Here is a 19,411-nt window from a genome sequence, read left to right as displayed (position 1 = left end):
GATCGAGACAGACTCATCTCAGCAGCACACAGTAAAACAGAGAGAAACAACAGGAAGAAACACAGGGAAATGGAACTACATAAGGAAGGAATTTAAAAATAAATTTTAAAAATAACAAACATGGTAAAATACTAGCACAAACCGTCCAGGAGACTGTGGAGTTTGTGTCTTGAGAAATACAGAACTTGACAGGTTGCTGAACAACTTGTTTTGAACAGAGTATGGTTGGTCCGCAGAGCAGACCTTCCAGCCTAGCTCACTCTATTCTAAATGATCACAAATTGCAAATCTGTATGTCTAAATGTTGGTTAACAGCAAAAACATGACAATAGGCACTTCTAGGCGCTCTACCTACGCAGCATGTGGTATAAGCTATTCTATTTTACTCGCTGGTACCACTTCTTCAGCCTATTAACTAAAAGCATAGAGCAGTTATCTTTAATGTGAATTTAAAATCCTACTTCTGCTAACAGTTCCAGAGCCAGTAGGAAGATTAGATCTACCAGGTTTATGGAGATGCAGAAAGGGTAAGTGGGATAAGTCAATGTAAGGGTGAAATTTATTATAAACTTATGTAGTAAATGCACAATTGAAATACTGTCTAAGCAGCAATGTGCTTTTCAACTCTGTCACTTGCATGTAAAAACCAAGTGAGGACAAAAACTGAAACAAAACAGGAGCTTGACATTTAAGGGCAACTGAAGTTGGACAGCTTCTGCAAATAGTTCAGCAATGTCACATTTTAAATACTAAGGCATTATACTCAAGGCCTGGATTTTTCCACATCTTACTGTGGTATTTATATAAAAGTTGGGACCATGAAAACATAGGACTGGTGAAATGCACAAACATTTCCAGACTCTCAGATGCAGACGTCAAGAGAGCTTCTGTGAGAAGAACCAACCACTGCCATCCTCTTCTAAGCACAAATATAAACCAAACACCCACAGCATCTACATTTTATTGTACTTCTGCTGAATGCATTAAAGCATCTCTATATCACAATAAAACCACAGTTAAGACTTTCCTCTGCAAAAATGACGTGTTCCTATGGCTTTAGGAAACTGGAAGGACAACATATAAATAAACCAATTAAGCCAATCAATATTTTCTAACTTTTTCCTTAAAGCACAAGAATTTTTGGCACTTTATTGAATTGAAGGTAATTTTTCCCCTAAGTTGTACTAAGACATTGAGTAAAATGTAACTGATTGAATAATCATCAAGAAAGGGAAAATTATTCATTTCTTAAAGTATCCAATTCTTATTAATCTATATTAAAAATACAATTGCACAATATTTTGCTTTTAATTCTTTACACGCAATTTCTAGCAGCATGTAACAAAACCAAGTCTATTTGAGAAGTGAAATTCCTTTCTAGAAATAAGGGAAGCACCCAAACAGTATTTTACTGTTGGAGCATTGTAAGGATATATTTCTTCATTCTTTGATCATGACATTTATGGAATTAAAATGAAGGAGTAATTTTTCAGTACATTTTAGAGACAGCATCATTTCAGTCATATGCAGCAGCTGTAAAAACTTTAGTTCTGTACAGCAGGTGAGAAGGCACACCAGGAGCAAAGAGATAGCTGGAACTTACATAAGCTGCATTATTCTTCTTTACCAATTCCTTCTCACTTAGAATGGCCACAAGTATGATCTTGTTCAAACAAGAGATGACCCATTATAATAGATTTCTTTGGGAAAATCAATATTTATTACAAATTCTTTAATATCCTCAGGTTCTGTACTTTGGGACACCATAATAAAGTTCAAAGAATACAGCCCATTGCAAGTATTTTTTTTCAAAAACGTGAGAAAACTTATATCCACAAAATTCTTATCCTTCCAGTTGTGTTCATTACATCATGGTGTCTAGAAGAGCAACACTGATTCACAGTTAGTGTTGCTGTTCTTCAGAATGAAAGGTTTATATTTTTCACATATCCATAAAGCATATTTGAAACTTAACACTCAGTATGCCCAGGCATTGCTGTACATATCCAACCAGGGCATCCCACAGGCAGCAATGCAAAAAAAGCACTCAGAAATCTGGACAAACCAGCTGACCCAGGCCTCCTCCAAAACCAGTGTGCAAGAGCTTCAAAATGCTTCCAGCAGAGTCCTGAAGTGCTGATACTGAGACACTGATTCAAAATAGAATACTGTGTTATTCTGTGAAAAACACTAAACAGACCTGTTTGCATGATCTAAAAAGTTACTCCTAACAGAAATTAGCTGGATCAATCCACTCTTCTAAATAAGCTGTTACACACATTTCATTTTTTACAGTTTACTGAAACAACCATTGGATTCTACTGACTCTGCTGGTTCTTTAAGCAAAGAAAATGTCAAAGTGGGTAAAAGCATTTCAGTGCAGCGAGATAACGTATATAATGTATAACTGTCACCTGTTTTCCCCTTTGTCTTCAAGACAGTAAGGGTTCCCTCATAACAAAAACTAAAAAACTGAGCAAAAAAGAACATAAGAAGGACTAGAAGAGGCAAATACAAGTAGATGAATGAAATACATGTTTTTCATAGCTTTCAATTACTGAAGAACATACGAAGACTGAGCTAAGACAACCTTTCAACTATTCATAGAAATACTACTCTAAACCCCCAAACAAGTAACAATTTTCCCTGTGCAACATATTTACCTATTTAAATAAGTAAATATATATATCAGTAAGAGGGCTACATAGTTGGGGATATTTTAAACTAGAAGCCATTCACAAAGTGCTCCCACAGTGGTCACCTACAATTCCTTCATATCTATCCTTGTGCTTATTCTTTGCTATGCAGCATCACAGGCTCAACATTCCCTCTTTGCTGGCTCTGTGAAAGCCTTTTTGAGATACTTGTTTACAGAAAGACACAGACTGAATCCTGGTCTTCAGCTTTCTGAGGCTACATGAGTAATAACAGGCTGTTTTCCAAGCATGTACACTATCTCCACTATTGTTCTCTCTGCTTACCACAAACGAGTTAAGCACCACTCCCTCACCTGAAAAAAAAAAAGTAGTAATCTTAGCTAGGCATTTTAGAAGGACATCTGTGTTTCTCCACATCCAACATCCTTTCACACTAAGACAGCACCTCAGTACCTCATCTATGAGTGCTACATTCCAAGGCACTTCAGGAATTGTGCACATCACATTTTCAATTACTTTGATCACTACAGCTTTTCTTTGGGAAAGCTTGTGGGATAGCGTTCCACAGCACAGGAAATGAAAAGATCTTTCAGGAAGACTAAGTTCTGCTTCCAAGATACTTAATTCTTCTCTGTATTTGCCTGACACCCTGAAGAGAGGTGCTCCATAAATGGCTAAAGACGGGCTGTATCCAGTTTCTGCCATTTGTTCTATGCTTTGTGAGCATTTTTGTCCCTGTAACTTTCAAGTCACAGCTGTCAACGGCTTCATGACCTAAAATAATTTTCTTTATGCAGCTGACTCTCAATACCTTAATGGCTTAAAAAACTCAAAACTCCAAAGGCTCCCCAAAAAGAAAGATCAAAGGCCTACAAATAATGCTGGAAGGTAACTAAGAACCAGCAACTAGGCCCTATGGGGCAAAAGGAACTCAAGCCACAGCCAACACTCAGTAGTCAAACTCTGAAGCCAGTGCTTGAGCTTCATAATCAGATGCAGTCAATTACTCTACCCTTATCTGGATCCAACGAAGCCATGAGTGGAAATGTTATCTTATTCAGGAAGCAGGGATCTTTCTTAGAATGTGTAAGATGAAGAATGGGAAGAGAGAACGAAAAAAGGCAGGACATCAAGAAAAATATCCACCCATACTTTTTGTTTGTCTACACTTCCCAGACAATTGTGGGTTGCAAGCCAGACTGAAGCAACATTATGAGAAAGAACAATCAGCTTGTGTTCAGATCTTTTCACTCCAAAAAATTTATATGCAGTCTCTTTTTTTTTTTTTGTTCCAGAAGAAATTGGGAACAAGATAACAAACATCATATAGATTTAACAATTTCCTTGCTTTCTCTCAACAAGAAATCCCATAAGATAGCAAGGAAGGAGGGTAGCGCTGGTCACGTCAGGCCCCGACCAAAGGAAGGTCAAAGAGAAGAAACCATTCATTCCCTGCCATCACTCTACACAAAATGGAGCTTTGGAAATGCTGAATCATCAACTCTTTCTGTATCAGAGGTAGACAACAATTCATTCTGTCAGACTGCAGAAGTGAAGGAGAAAAAAGAAGTACTGTGACAATAACTTAGCACTGTATGGTACATTTAACTCTTGCCTTCACTCATTACAACCAGCAGTGTGTGCTGCATTGAATGACTGTCTTCTCTCTTGCAAACATCACTACAGACATGTAGCACATTCCCACTGCCACTGGAAATCTTTAGAGCTAAGAAAGCATATTCCTGTTTACCCTCAGCAGCCAGTTTCTGAACTTTCAAATAATTTTAACACACATGTACAAAGAGAGGTTCTATACAGATTAAGGATTTACACATTCCTGGACTTGTATTATAATATAAACACTTTCAGATAAAGAAAAACTTCTGACATATTTTTGAAAGCCTTCACATACCTCTAACTGAGAAATACCCTTTTTTCCCATTATCATCAGAATTTCTACCACAAAGCCTGAAAGCCTCAAATTTACAGCCTATATTTTAAAACCAGAGAAGACACAGTATCGTAAGAACATACTAAAAGTAAATGAACCTGCATTTAGTATATTTCCTTACTAATTATTGTTAATGAGGGGAATAAAATTATTGGCAAAATAATCAAAACAGAGTAAGCACTTGATGATGGCTCTAATTACAATCTAACACAAAGAATCTATGCATCTTACAGGTCACTGGAATTTTTTTTGTTTAAGACTTCACTACCACACCTAGCAATAATTTTAACACTAACAAAAGCAGTATGCATAAGAGATAATCTAACACTCAACTAAAAAAGCCAAATAACAAACCCCAAGATGAAACACTTGGCACTTGGCTAGATGTCTAACCAAATACTTGTGTTTAATGACTACCAGACATGAATATTGCACTTTGTAGGTGTAGACCATTGGGGTTTTTAATGCTAAAGACTTCTAGAATATTTTACAGAGCACAGTACAGAGTACTACAAGAAATGCCCATTCTTGCAATTAACTCAACAGGATTTTCCAAAAATTAGTTACCAACTTCATTAGAATCTCAAATTACTATTATTGTTGTTTTAAACACAAGCAGGATATGAATAACTTATGACTAACAGCCCTGTTGCTACACAATTCACCACTGTACTGATGAGATTAAAAGGACAATGATTAATAATGCAAGGTGTATTCATATTCAACACCCACCTATTTATTATTTTTTAATACACATCTTTCAGTGTAGATAATACCAATCCTGCTCAGTCAAGACTGGTAGTGAAGGAGGAAGTCCAATTGGTTTCAGGTGGCCTTTTCTACACAGAAACAGTAACAAGAAGATCCTTGTCGAGTACAAATTCCTATTATCCATGATCATCTACAACAGCAACATCCATCACCAATGGGCAAAAGAGATGAATTTTAAGCACACTTAAAATTGTACATTTGACATCCTTTAAGGATTTTCTCCATACACCATAAAAACACAGGGATACAAGATATTTCAGATGAAAGAATGTCACTATTTTCTCCTCCTCAATTTCTACTTTAAAGGTGGTCTTAATTTGTACCATGATGAGCTCATCTCACCATCTGGAAAGTCAGAAGAAAAAGTCAGATAATTGGAAGTTATTTATTCACTTATTTATTTAGTCCCTTATTTCCTGGAATTTAGTCTCTGAATTTCAAAATGAAAAAAAGGAAACTACAGCATGGGCTCCCAGAAAAGGCCATCAATTTTAACTCAGGAGACTGGGATTACAGACTTCTCAAATCGCTCCACAGCAGCAGTACTGTAAGAATTGTAAAATTATTTGCCCTAGGAAACTGTAACACACAAAATGACCCAGTATCAAATAACCCTTCACTCTCCTGCAGATGTACTTTGTACATTACAGCAACCACGACAGCAAAAACCCAAACAAAGCATTCTTCACACACAGAAATTTCCAGTTTCCAAAATATTTCAACAATATAGTTTTAAGAATACAATTTTGCTGCTCAAAGTTTCCGAGCCCTTTGGCTTAAACGCCATCTTTAACATTACCAAGAGGCCTGCTGAAATCAACAACTGACCATTAACACTATGCTCAAAGTTGTCACTGAGAACACTATGCAGGGTTAGAGTATGTGCGATTTCCTTTCAGCCAGAGCTTATTTAGTGGAAGCATTGTTTTGTGTACTAGAACAAGCTTCCTTTCTCTAGCGTGGGTTCTACCACGCTAACAAAAACAGCAACAACCAATCATGTACATATTGTCATTAATAAGCAGGAAAGCGCAAATATGGTAAAATTACATTATTTTTATGGTCAGACAGAAAAGTATGAGACTACAACGCCATGATGCAAGCAGATCCATACACGTGCCCAAAGCACAGGTCCACGTCGGGCACATGTTATATATAAATTAATGTGCCCAAAGCCATCACATACAGGTCCACACCTGGCACATGTTATATATAAATTAATGTTTTGACCACTAATTAATGAATTAAAACCCACCTTGAAAAACATCAGAAATTTCATTACAGTAATAGCAAGGCCACAACTATTCTCTTTTTACTGTTCGTTTTTCTTTCATACAGTATCTTTACGGGAGAGGTTCCAGCACAGTCGGACATGCGAAGACAAGCGCAGACACGCGTAGGGAAGGAAGGGGGCACTCTCCTTGGACAAGACGGAGCCTGTACTACACGAAAACGACAGGAGACGGGCCCAAAGCTGCAGAGACTAAAGGTTACCTCAAATAAAAGCTTCTTACCTGATTCGTGACCTGAAAAGAAAGCAAAAAACAGAAGGTAGTTAAGACTCAGTCGGATCCAAGGAATGAGACCTTCCTCCATCCCTACCTCCACCAGCCACCCCTGAAGAGGCGATGCGGTCCGGCGCGGCCCGGAGCCCTCTGCCCTCTCCCCTCCGCCATCCTCCCGCCATCCCCACAGCAGGCAGGCTGTCGGGCGGGCAGCCCCCGCGCACGGCAGCGCCCCGCTGCCCAGGCCGGGCACTCACGTCGGGGTTGGCCTCCAGGGGCAGCCAGCGATGGGGCTCCATGGCAGCGGCGGCGGCGGATCCCGGTGCGGAGCTGGGCGGACCTCTCAGCGCGGCTCTGACAGCGCCTCACGGTGCCGCCGCTCCTCAGCCTGACCCGGGGCCGCGTCACCGCGCCGCGCCTCGCAGGGGGGGGCGGGCGAAGGAGGAAACACCGCCCGGGGCCCGCCCGCACCGCCGCGCCGCTTCGCACTGGTGGCCGGGACGGCGCGCTCGGCAGTGGCCGCCGTCCCTCCTCGGAGTGCTCCGGGCGGCGAGGCTCGGGAGATTCCCCCCTCCCCGCCCTCTTGGCTCCCCCGGCAATGGACTCTCCCAGCAGGGCAACGGGTGGTTCCTCTCCCGCGCCGCCGACGGGGCCTGCGGGGCGCGCTGCAGCCGCCGGGGGGCGCGGCCGCTCGGGATCGGGGCATGGCAGGGGCAGAGCCGGAGCCGGGCACGGCGGGGCCGCGGGAGCGCCCGCCAAGCGCCCTGGCAGCCCGGCCCCTCCGAAGCGGCCTCCAGCTGCTGAGCTGAACCGCGGCGGAAAGGCATGGGCAGCGTTCAGCGATATACGCTCGCCGGGGACGGGGCAGGCCACAGGGCAAGGCAGGACAAAGGGAGCCAGAGGAACTGCTGAGCAGCAGTGGCACTAAATTTCCCCTCAGAATCACAGAATATTCTTGAAATAAACAGGGCCAGGAGACTTCTCCTTTTCAATGCCTTTATTAAAAGTGATCAGGTCAGGATTGGGCAGCTCGGCGGGGCTGCAGTCTCCCATCGTCTCTCTCAGGGCGACTCAGAGAAGAAGGATATGCGCAGCTTAGCCCACTAGGGGCAGAGCTGCGGATCCAGGTCCTCGTGAGAGCATTTAGAGCATGGTGACCCCATCCGATGCTGCTTCTCCCGGCCTTGTCCTCTCGGTCTCAGCGCCGGGGACGGCTCCCTTCGTCAGGGCGAGAGAGACTCCGAAGGTGTTCTGCATCTCTGCAGGCTCAGCACTCGGCTCTTCAAGTCCAGACATCACTCCAGTCTCTCAACTCTTAGGTGGCTCGTTGTTTTTGGGGTTTTCCCGCGCATTTGGAATAGGGGTCCCACACAGCATGATGGTTCTTAGAGTTATTTTTCATATCCCTCCCCTCTATAGTCTTTTCTGCTCACTGTTCGGGAGGTACCGCAGACCCCACTGTCTGAGAGAAGAGCTATTAACTTGCCCCAGCCAGGGCTTTTACCGATACAAAAACAACCATTAACAACAACGACCCGTAATTACCATAACACAGGCAGCAGCCCAGCAGTAGTGGTAACCTTTTTCTCACAGAAAAAAAAACAATTGAATTTTCGTTCATAACAATTCTGAGTCAGAAGGAACCCACAGAGATCATGGAATCCAGCTCCCGGCCCTGCGCAGGATGTCCCCACGAGTCACACCGTGTGCCTGAGAGTATTGTCCAGACGATTCTGGAACTCTGCCAGGCTCGTGCTGTGACCAGCCTGTGTCCCTGGGGAACCTCTTCCAGTGCCCAGGCACCCCCTGGATGAAGAAACTTTTTCTGTTATCTATCCTAAACCTCCTCTGACACAACTTCAGGCCATTCCCTCAAGTCCTAGCACTGATTGCCAGAGAGAAAAGATCAGTACCTGCTCCCCTGGCTTCATCTTGCCTGAGAAGACATCAGTGTAGCAGCAAGGACTTCAGTGGTGAGGTCCCCATACACCTTCCCGAAAATTACTGCAAGATGTGTTAAACACGATTAAAAACATTTATCTTCTGTAGCTCCAAATCCCATCATACTTCCCATCCCATTAAACATGGCATTTCTTGGTGTTTTGGCTAAGATGAAGCACAATCTAATACATATGTACAGTGTGATTACATTTTATATATGTACACATACCAGATTTAGTGTTAATGCCTTCTTTCAAGTTATTTCAGAAAGGCTAAAAGGAACACGTGGCATTGGTGAGGGCACACCTCCAGTACTGTGTCCATTCTGGAATCCACAGTTCAGGAGGGACATCGAGGTGCTGGAGCGAATCCAGAGAACAGCAACAAAGCTGTTGAAGGGTCTGGAGTGCACATCCCATGAGGCTGGGCTTGCCTAACATGGAAAAAAAGGAGGCTCGGGGTGGGAGGGGACCTTATTACTCTTTACAGCTATTTGGAAAGAGATTGTAGACAGGTTGGGGTCAGCCTCTTTTCCACAGATAGGCTGACAAGCCAAAATCCATTCATATTTCACCAACTTCTGTTCCAAATTAAAACATTTAATGCATATTTATTTGCCAATTAAAATTAAACCAAAATATTTTAAAATTTTGGCAAATTATTTTGTAATTACCTAACCACCAAGATATTAAACTTCAGCTCCCATCTCCACATGTTGGAGATAGAAAGTAAGAAAGGAAAGTACCATAATGAGTATTAGTCATAGTGCTAAGGGCACTACTGAGAGACTTAATGAAATTGTAATATAAAGTAGTATGTAAAGTTCTCTAGATAACAAAGTATGTGTTAAGAGTTTGGTAAGTTAAGAACAAAGAGATTGTTAAGTCCTCAGCATCAGAGACAGGTCTCAGTGATGCATACATTGCCAGTATTTTAACAACCATGAGATTGTAAAAACATAGACTGCTCAGAATCATTTGCACACTTAATTAGATACTTTAGAAGGGAGAGGCCAAGATCAGACAGGTCATAAATGTATAAAGCTCATAAAAACACACCATGTTCCCTAATGATTAGTCTTTTTCTGAAATATATTACAGATTTTGATGCCTGAAAGATAGGCTGGAAATAAATCCCCACAGACTGATGTCTAATAGAGCAGGTATTTGTTTGTTGCAGTGCTGGTGGTGAGAGGGATTTCTCCACCTAACTCACCCACCTTTGTCAAGTGCTGGGGTGTATTTATGCAGTAAGTGTTGCTTAGTGGCACTATGTCACCACAGCATCATCACATACACACCAGAATTAATTTACACAGTATGATCTCATGGTTATTAGATCGTTCTTTTGCACTGTGCTTGTGTCTCCCCAGTTTGAGGGTCGTCAGGGGTCTTTGATGAAGGCTTCCAAGGTCTTCTTCACATCTGAACTTTTTAGCTTTCTCTTTGGAGCATGCACAGTTATGGTGTTCCTTGGTCTGTCTAGACTGAACTGGCCTAATTTATTTTTTTTGTGGCTAATTGGCTTTCTACTAGCCAATTTTTCATTAATGCTATACTTATCATTCTCTAAAGCTACCCATGTGCTGAGTTTTTTCTTCTTTTTTTGTCTATTCAGCATCAAGCAACTAGTTAACCATATACTAGCATTACATTATTTTAAAAAAGCTATAATTCAGGTTATATAGGCAAATAAAAAGTCATTATTTAGGTTATATAGACATATCAGGTCATATAGATGTATCAGGTTATATTGATATACAAAACATCATGATTTATGTTATATTGATATCTCATAACTCAAGCTATATAAGCACTTTGTAACTTTGATCTAAGTTATATAGGCATCAATTCTTTCATTAACACTTACTGAAAATACATAGAGCTTAGGCAGCACTACTGTGGGATGAGTTGTTTTACTACTGTCACAGCCTCAGAATAGACCTACTGAGATAATAACATTATTCTTTCTATATATATTAAAAAGGCTAAAAGCAAATGTAAAACTGATACTAGAGAAGTGTAAAAGTATTATTTTTATAAGGGAAACTGCTGAAGGGTTAGTGTTGCCTTAGTACTCCAGCCACAGTCCAAACTTCATTAACATCAGTATGTAATGCTTATTTAACATAGTACTGTTTGTAGTTTTATAAAAGGTGGTTATTTCCCCATAAAGCTGAAGTTTACCTACACAAGTTTACCTATACATAGTTTACCTACACAAGTCACCCCCAAACCACACAGTTTATTTGAAGGTGTATGGGCTGATGGCAGAGTTCCACTTGTACAAAGCATGGTCATTCTGTACCAAGTTATCCCATGTGGAACACAACCCTATATGGAACAGGCATCAGCTCCCCTGCCAGCTCAGGCTGATGAAGCCGAAGCTGTTCAGCTCGGACAGCAAAAGGTGGCGTGGAAATGTGATGGCAACCTTCCAGTGTCTGAAGGGGACGTACATGGGACGGAGAGGGACTCTTCGTCAGGAAATGTAGTGACAGGGCGAGGGGGAATGCATAGGTACAAACTGAAAGTGGGGAAATTTAGGTTAGGTATTAGGAAGAAATTCTTTACTGCGAAGGAGGTGAGGCACTGGAATATTTGCCCAGAGAGCTTGTGGATGTCCCATCCGTGACACGCTCGAGATCAGGTTGGATGGGAGAACCTGGTCTAGTGGGAGGTGTCCCTACCCATGGCAGGGGATTGGGGCTGAATGATCTCTAGGGCCGCTTCCAACCCCTTAACATTCTATGGTTCTGTGATTTGCGTGCCTGCGCCTTTGACAACGAGCACCAAGAAATCCGTATCAGCAAACCACTCTCAGCGCACACCGTGTAGCGCCAGCCGAGCGTGCCTGCCTCCGGGGCGGTGCTGCCCTTCCCCACCCTCCCGCGGCCGCTCCGTGAGAGCGGGAGCAGCAGCGGCGCGGCGGGAGGAGCGCAGGCTCCCCGCTCCGCAGCCAATCAGCGCGGCGCCGCTGCCCGTGCCTCGCTCTGGGGGCGCTGGGAGCCAATCAGCGCGGCGAGTCCCGTGTGCGGAAGCCGGGGCTCGGCGGGCGCGCGGCGCCATGGCCGGCGGCTCCGCGGGCGCGCTGGCGAGGGCGCTGGTGGCGCTGGGTGAGGGCGGCGGGGGCCGGGGAGGGGAGTGGGGGGCGAGGGCAGCCGCGGCCTTCTCTGGGGACGTGTAGGTTAAAATTGACTGAGTTCAGTGACGGTAACGCGTGCGTGATGGCCTAGGCATTCTTCAGGGAAAGATTGGATTTATTACTGTAGCATTTTATTTATGTATTTGCTTCTGATCGCTGCTGTTTTTCAGATGGTGGTGGTGCAGCAGATAAGATTCATCTAATACCTCAAGACTTTTTTGCAGAGCTGGTAAGTAGGGCGATAAATGGGATTGGGAAGGCTTCTAGCACTCCAGGAAGCCTTTTTATTTAAGCTGTTTTAGGTTTTGTGTGATGCAGAGGGAACCTTGAATTGACTCATGAAACAGATCTGTCCTGCTAAGAGCAATGGGTTTGATTTAAATTCATGTTTATTACAGAAGACTTCTAAACATCTATTTTTGTCTGTCATTTAAATACCAAGGTAATTCGTCTAAAAACCATTTAGCTTGTTTACTGTAGCGTGCACTTGAACAGTTAATATGAAACTGGTGTGTTAATTAGCAATAGTGAGGTAGAAACTAAAGTCTTGGTTTGGTTCGTTTTCTTCCCTTGGCTTTGATAGAATTTTAAAGTTAGTCATTTCAATTACTTCAGTCTTTACTCTGCACTATACACTCTTTTTGTCCATTTTTGTATAAATAATGTCTTCAAACATGTTTTTTTCACAGTGTGAACAAATAATTCAGCATCTGAACCATAAGATCCCAGGTATAAATACAGCTGAATTGTGTCAGGTAAGTTGGCACTCCAGCCCTTGTGAATTCCCAAATTGATGTGGGGTTTCTTGTGTGTTTGTATATACAAAGATGCTTTTACTAATGCATTGTTTATTATTTGTAATTATTTGAACATTCTGTTTTTAGAGAATTCAAACATCGGGGGTTGACATTAATATTGGTGACCTGGCAAAAGTAGCTAACACTCTTTCATTTCTATTTAGGTAAGCACAAAATAATTTACTTTTCACCATGTCTTTCCCTTCCATCACAACTTAATGGTGGTAGAGAAAATTATATCAAATGTCAGTATAAAATGAACTGATTTGGGAAAAAGGCAAAAGTTTGTAAGTCTCAGTACGCAGAAAAGAGCACTTGGGTTTAGTTTGATTATTAAAAAGTGCAGTTACTTAATATGTAGTATCACTTTTTGTAATTAAAAATAAAAAGAGGAAATGGTTCTGAGATGCCATCTGCAAGCTCTAGACCTAAGTGGCAAGATAGAGGAAGTTAAGCTCGCTTTTAAAGCTAAGTCAGATGGGCTTTTGCTCATCCTGGAAAAAGTGTATTTTAAAAACTTCTTGTTTCTTGGAGATCAGAAATCAGCATTGGTGCCTTTTTGAAGGATACAGAGCTTATAATATTGCATTCTGCCATGAGTTAAGTTTTTGGAAGTATTTTTAGTTGATAAATGTTTCTATTTCTAGAAAGATAAAGTTTTCAAGATCTTGCTTGTCCTTTTAATATAAAGTATCTAAACGTTTTATGTAACATTAATACAGTTCAGGACAATATCAGTAGAAATTTAAAATACTACTTTTCCATCTATAAAATAGAACATCTGAAGTTATATTCAACCATGATACTTGGAGGGCCAACTCACTTTCTCTTGTATTGATGCCTCTTTAAGAGGAGTGAACCTGCATGAGCAAACACAGAGTAGGATTTTTTGTGTACTTGTTTCTGTGGAGGAAATCAAGAGGCAGTTTTCCTTCAGACTTGCTGCTTTTTCAGTTGAAGGGTTCGTGGCATCATTTGACTCCCATTAGTACCCATTACACTGTGACCTAGAAGTCCTTACTTTTGATGGTACTTCAATTCCACTGCTGAGTGTTTAATTAAATAGTTTCTAAAGTAATAATACTGTTTAACTCTCTACACACACAGCCCTCACTGACTTCAGCCTTCTTCCAGTTGCTACAGCGCTTGGAGGTGGTGATTATTTTTGGTTTGATGTTGGATGTTGTGCAAGCCCAGCAAAGCTAGGCCTTTGTATATTAAGGCATATTAAGGTCATGTTTTTTGCATTTGGATACAGAAGATCAGTAAGGTTCTGGGAAAAAAAAGTAATCACGGGCTGTGTATTGCTTTAAAGTACACGTAAGGTAGAAATAAAAGCTGTCTCGTTGGGGTGAAATGAGGAGTTGTATTAAATTGGTGGAGAATGAAATTGATGCAGTGGTCTCTGGATGTATCTGTTATAGCACAGCAGCCAGGAACAACCTCTCTACAGAGGAACTCGTCTCCTCCTTGGGCAGTGGCGTCAGCACTCTGCCAAAACACGCGGTTCAGGTTATTCGGCACGTGTGGAACGAGCAGGGCAAAGCCATCACTGTGTCAGAAGATGCAACTACTACGGCCACAGTGGGGCAGGTAACTAAAGGACAAAGAGCAGCAGAGCTGATGGTGAACGTTTCACACATGGCAGTGTCTCACTGTGTGTGTTGTGTTGTCAGGCAGGCAGAGGTAGATGGGCCGCTGAAAGCTTTCCTACCTGCGTGCACAGTTACGTGTTGCCAAATACCTACCTAGATAAAGCAGCATATACAATAAAGGTTGTCTGCATGCTGAACAGTTTTCTGATATTATTGTTTGGATGATAAAGTCACATTTTCTGCCTTTTTAAAAATTCATGTTTTCTAGTACTCTTAGGGAAGATGAATGGCAGTCAGTCTGGCAGACTATTGTATTTGCTCATTATGTAAATCTGTTTTAAGTGTGTAAATTGTTCTTTAAAGTTGTTAACACCAGCACTTGACTGCTCATTCTTTGTCTCCCTTAAACATTATTTTAAAGATACTTTCTGTCAGTTTCCAGCATTTTTGCTTGAAAAAGAAGCAATTTGTTTACGTTTTAAGACTTTTTTTTTCTGACAGCAGTTTAAAAGAATAGAATTAGGAAAGGAGAATCTTTTTCTGAGGCTTGATATAAACTTTTAAAGGCTCTTCTTCGCAAAAAGCTAAAAATTATAGCTTACTTGTCTGAAATGTATCTCTTTTGTACTTCAATTTATCTAAAATGTAATTATGAAATGCCATATTTTTTCTGTTATTCTGAATTATTTGGTTTAGACTTAGGAGCTTCTGATTTAGAAACTTCGAAAAAAAAGAAAACATGACAAAAATCTGATTGCCTTGTATACAAGCTGGGTGAACTCTGTGATTTAAGTTCCTCTTACTAGAATTTTAGAAGAGTATACTTGCCTGTTGATTGTACTTGAACAAGGAGAACAGATAAAGTGAAATAACTTACTAAATTTCTTATTTATTCACCATTAAAGAGAAGGGCAGATGATTTGTAGTCACAATAATACCTGAATATTTATGTTTGTTTTCCATTTGGATAAGATCTCTTGATGTCCTGTATTGTCTGTGAACTATCCCTCCAAGTGAATAGGAATGGGGGGGGGGGTAGATCTCTGTCTGTGACACTGTTTCCAACGATTTTCATCTTTGTAGTTTGTAGATATGAAATGGAAGCTGGGAGTTGCGATGAGCTCTGACACCTGCAGGTCTCTGAAGTACCCCTATGTCACAGTGACACTAACAGTGGCAGACCCTTCAGGACAAATAACAGACAAATCTTTTGAAATGACGATCCCACAGTTCAAGGTCTGTCCTGAGTGTTACTTGAATGTTCAGTGTCCTGAAAACAGCAGTACCATTGTTGGGAGGGTCAGCTGTATACCCTGGTGCATCTGTTTGTGCTGCTTGTTTACTTGTACAATCATGCGAACAGGAAGCATTAAATAACTGTTTAAAACACAGAATACTTACTTCATAGTATTTAGTTCTGCCTCACTTAACTGAAAATGTCAATTGAGCGGTAATTGATCATTTCTCCTACCAATAAACTAACAAAGACATAAAATCTTTTAGAGCTTGCCAGCTCTCATTCTGCCATATTAAAAGTTCATAGAATGTTTTTGATTTGTGGAACTGTTCCCCAGCCTCAAAATCTAAAACTTAGCTTAAGCCTAACAATTGCTAATGATTAGGAATGGAGATCAGTCTGCTTTATCATGACTGACTCTTAGTTGCTGTGTCTCCATCTATGAATTTATGTAACTTTAGTTTTGCATAAACATGGCCCTTGTATTGTCATTCCTGTTTAAAGGGTCAATACATCACCTAGAATATCATACCAACTTAAATAGATCCTTGGAATTTGATTAGCAGAAATTTGAGAAGGATATTCTGAATTCTTGGATGTTGTAAAATGTATTTATTCTGGTTGAAGCCTGTTTGATAATTTGTTCTTCGGCTATTTCAGGAAATGAATGCTACATTTGAGAAGTCTAGTTTATTTCAGATGGGAGTAGAAACATTAATGTGAGAAAGGGTTTTTTTTATTTTTATGGCATGAGAGCTACTTTTTTTCTTTTTTTTTGTAGCACCTTTTTCTATTAATACCGTGCTAATAAGGCACCACCTTCGTAGGTTTCATAGTTAATGTGCTCAAATGCCAGCCAGCACAGAGAAAGGAAAGCAGATATTTTCAAGCTGTACATTGAAAGTGAGAAATATGGACAGTATTTTTTGTCTAAAACAGTAGTTTGAACTGCAGTTTGAGCTTTTCTTCAAGCAACTGAAATTTGTCCCAATTCTTTCTTTTTAGAACTTCGTCAGACAGTTCAAGGAAATGGCATCTGTTCTTGAAACAGTTTGAAGGGAACTTTTATTTCCAGTGACATGTTGGAGGAAGATCAAGTAAACTTTCCATTCTGCATAGGGAATAAAGTGCCATTGTTCAGCAAGGTATGTATCCTTGTGTTCTTGACAGGAGTTGGTCAGCATCACCCTTGCATTGCTGTGAAGATTTCTTTGCTTTTGATTACTTGAAGTCAGCTCTGCAGTGTTTGTGAGAATGTGTCCAGCTTTGCTCATCCTGGTAGACAAAAGATCAGGATGTGTAAGGAGAAGCTTAGACTGTAGACTTCCTAATACCCACGTAAGAAACTACACGCTAAATTTTGTGGTGCATAAAGACATCTGAAAATGTTGACTGGGAAAATACTGACAGAAGTGTAAATCCCACGTTAATGTTTTTATCTGTAAAATTAGGATGGGCTTGGACTCAACAGTATTATTACATATAAGGAGAATCTGAAGTTACAAGCATACAGCTACTCTTGAAAAACAGCATTGTTAGGTTGTTGATTGCAGCTATTTGCAGATCTGGCTTCCAGTCTTTTAATAACTGAAGACTGTACTTGTCCTAACAGCTTGTTGATTTCAAATGTTTATTTCCCACCACCTGGGCTTATAAAGACTGAATTAATACATTAATTTTTTTCAGAGAATTTTTCATTTCAAAATTCTCTGAAATGAAGCCTAGAGGCTAATTTTACATAAAGGTAGAAAGGAAAATTAACTCAAAAATAGTTTAATGGGTTTTTGGTTTTTTTTTTCATTTAATCCGTTGTTAATCTGTGGCATTCTGCTTGATGTTTTGGTCTAAAGTCTTCTTTCTAATGAAATTAAAATATTGATTTAGTTACCTCACTTCAACCTCTGAACTAGAAAAGTCAAGAGAAAACTTGAAAATTCTGTCTGGAGAGGTAGCCAAGCACATCAGAGAAAGGACCACACTAAAAGATTTCTTTGGGTGTTGCATTGTAACAAGCAGCCACTGGACTGTGTTCTGCGTGTTGCCCTAAGAAGGTGTCCTGACCAACAAAACTTTGATGTTGAAAATGGGGCATTTCCAAAGGGGAGTGATTAATCCAATGCGCTTGCATGCTCGCCTCCTAATTTTTTTTCCTTGAATATTCCATAAAACAAAACACACTGCAAATATTGTGGGATGTGATGAAAGCAATACTGTTGCATCTGCAGATGTGTTGGTGGTATACTAGAACAAGTAAATCTGAAGAGAGCTAATTCACACTGATATGCAGATGGAAGTTTCTGCTTCAACTTCAGGCTGGCAGGGACACCCCAGCTTTGCTGGGGCAGCTCCTCAAATTATTTCAGGCCCACTTAAAATGTGAACATCTACTCTACCTTTCTAAGTCAAATCTGTTTTTTAAATTAACATTTTTAAGAGCTGGATGAAAGTCATTGATACAGGTTATGCCTGCCTTTTTGTGCTATGAAAATAAAGTGCAGCACATTGTGTGTGCTGCATTTGCTACCATCCTTTCAGGAATGCCCCTATTTTAGGCATTACGCGTGATGCATATAAACAGTACTTGGAATTTATTAGAAGCCCAGATAAGTGAAACAGTGTTGGCTTTGACAAAAGTTTTTGGCCATGACCATGGGTCTGGATAATGCTTTGTTTATGCTGGTTGAAGTCTGAGGTGTCTGCTTTGTGGCTAGGGAGTGCAGATTGGTTTTTTCTGGGACCCTCCTGGTACAGTGTCACAAAATGCTCTTGGGAGCACACTTCCCCTTTGCCTCTTCCCTTGTCTCTCAGTAAGGCTCAGGGCTGAAGGATAGAGCAAACAAATGTGGATGGAAAAGTGATGTGAGCAGCTGATTTCTTTTGTTGTTGTTTTTTACTTTGCAGAAGTTGGAGTGTAAGGCTGCTATAACTGGAAAACATTGTCATGTTTTGGCCTAGTGAATTAATTGTTTTACATCAATGCAAGAGTTCCAGAAAAAAATAAGGTTGTCTTCTTTTTTTTAGTAAAGCTGGAGCCTTACAAATAACTTCCTCTGTGTTCTAATGCACATAAATTCTTCATATAGCTGGAAATATTTGTGCCTTCATGGGAGCTGCATGGAAAAAAAGATTTAATTAATCATGTCTTAACAATTCAGTAGATGTTGGAAGGTAATGAGGAAACACGCAGTTAGCAGTTTTGCTTGCTCCATCAGTGAGGGGAGAAAGTTGTCAGCCTTTGTAAAGACTTTTATTTTGTCAAGTCAGATATTCTAGAAGTATTGATGAATATTTTTTTAAATATCCCTGAATTCCAGCATGTTGTAATTCTGGCTGGAAGATGCTTGGACATGTATACTATACTAGTTTGCTGTCTTGAGTTTTCAGAGGAGTTACGATTTAAAGTTGGCTGTGTACTCAAACCTTTGAAATGTGTCCTGATCACTATCAGCAGGGGTTCCTCTAATGAGTAATGGAAGAATTAAGTATTTTATTAAAAGGAAACCAAACAAAAAACTTTAGTTTTAAGGGTAGCAATACTAATACATCCAAACAAGCTGGTGATTTGTTTGTCTATATGTGCAGAAACCAGATCTTTTCAAAGAAAATCAGGAGTCCTTATGTGTTCCTTATTCTAATTGTTGATTAATAAAAATTGTATAACATGAATATTTTTGTAAGTCCACAGACAGTGATTAAACATGTAGGTAATAACAACAAAGCTTGTCTGTGTTTTGTTTTAAGTCTATTGCATGGAAGTTTGTCTAGCAGATACTGCAATGAGTCAAGTTCAGGACTCGACAGTGACTAAATTTC

At 40.5% G+C, this 19,411-nt stretch overlaps 3 protein-coding genes across 4 annotated transcripts in view; 2 read left to right on the top strand and 1 right to left on the bottom strand.

Annotated features, from left to right (window-relative positions):
* The window catches only part of UCHL3 (ubiquitin C-terminal hydrolase L3), a 41,545-nt gene extending 34,020 nt beyond the window's left edge, over window positions 1-7,525 (bottom strand). Inside the window, exons 1-2 of the mRNA XM_005487498.4 lie at window positions 7,142-7,525; window positions 6,894-6,905 (exon numbers count right to left, since the gene is read on the bottom strand). Coding sequence (XP_005487555.1) covers window positions 6,894-6,905; window positions 7,142-7,183 — 54 coding nt within the window. The 5' untranslated portion in view covers window positions 7,184-7,525. The remainder of the gene's footprint in view (window positions 1-6,893; window positions 6,906-7,141) is intronic.
* A 4,258-nt stretch (window positions 7,526-11,783) lies between these two features.
* On the top strand, window positions 11,784-16,742 carry COMMD6 (COMM domain containing 6). The gene is made up of 7 exons (XM_005487524.4): window positions 11,784-11,940; window positions 12,140-12,198; window positions 12,659-12,724; window positions 12,854-12,930; window positions 14,191-14,359; window positions 15,445-15,597; window positions 16,604-16,742. The coding sequence occupies exons 1-7, from the start codon at window positions 11,892-11,894 to the stop codon at window positions 16,652-16,654; spliced, it is 624 nt and encodes a 207-aa protein (XP_005487581.2). The 5' UTR covers window positions 11,784-11,891; the 3' UTR covers window positions 16,655-16,742.
* The window catches only part of TBC1D4 (TBC1 domain family member 4), a 112,651-nt gene continuing 109,844 nt past the window's right edge, over window positions 16,605-19,411 (top strand). Inside the window, exon 1 of one of the 2 annotated variants that reach the window (XM_074535530.1) lies at window positions 16,605-16,743. In XM_074535530.1, coding sequence (XP_074391631.1) covers window positions 16,678-16,743 — 66 coding nt within the window. In that variant the 5' untranslated portion in view covers window positions 16,605-16,677. The remainder of the gene's footprint in view (window positions 16,744-19,411) is intronic. The other variant, XM_074535533.1, reaches the window with a different exon arrangement.

The sequence above is a fragment of the Zonotrichia albicollis genome, chromosome 2 (genome assembly GCF_047830755.1).
Source record: "Zonotrichia albicollis isolate bZonAlb1 chromosome 2, bZonAlb1.hap1, whole genome shotgun sequence".
NCBI classification, from domain to species: Eukaryota; Metazoa; Chordata; class Aves; order Passeriformes; family Passerellidae; genus Zonotrichia; species Zonotrichia albicollis.
The sequence above is the reverse complement of the archived record's forward strand: the minus strand, read 5'-3'. Positions and strand labels throughout refer to the sequence as shown.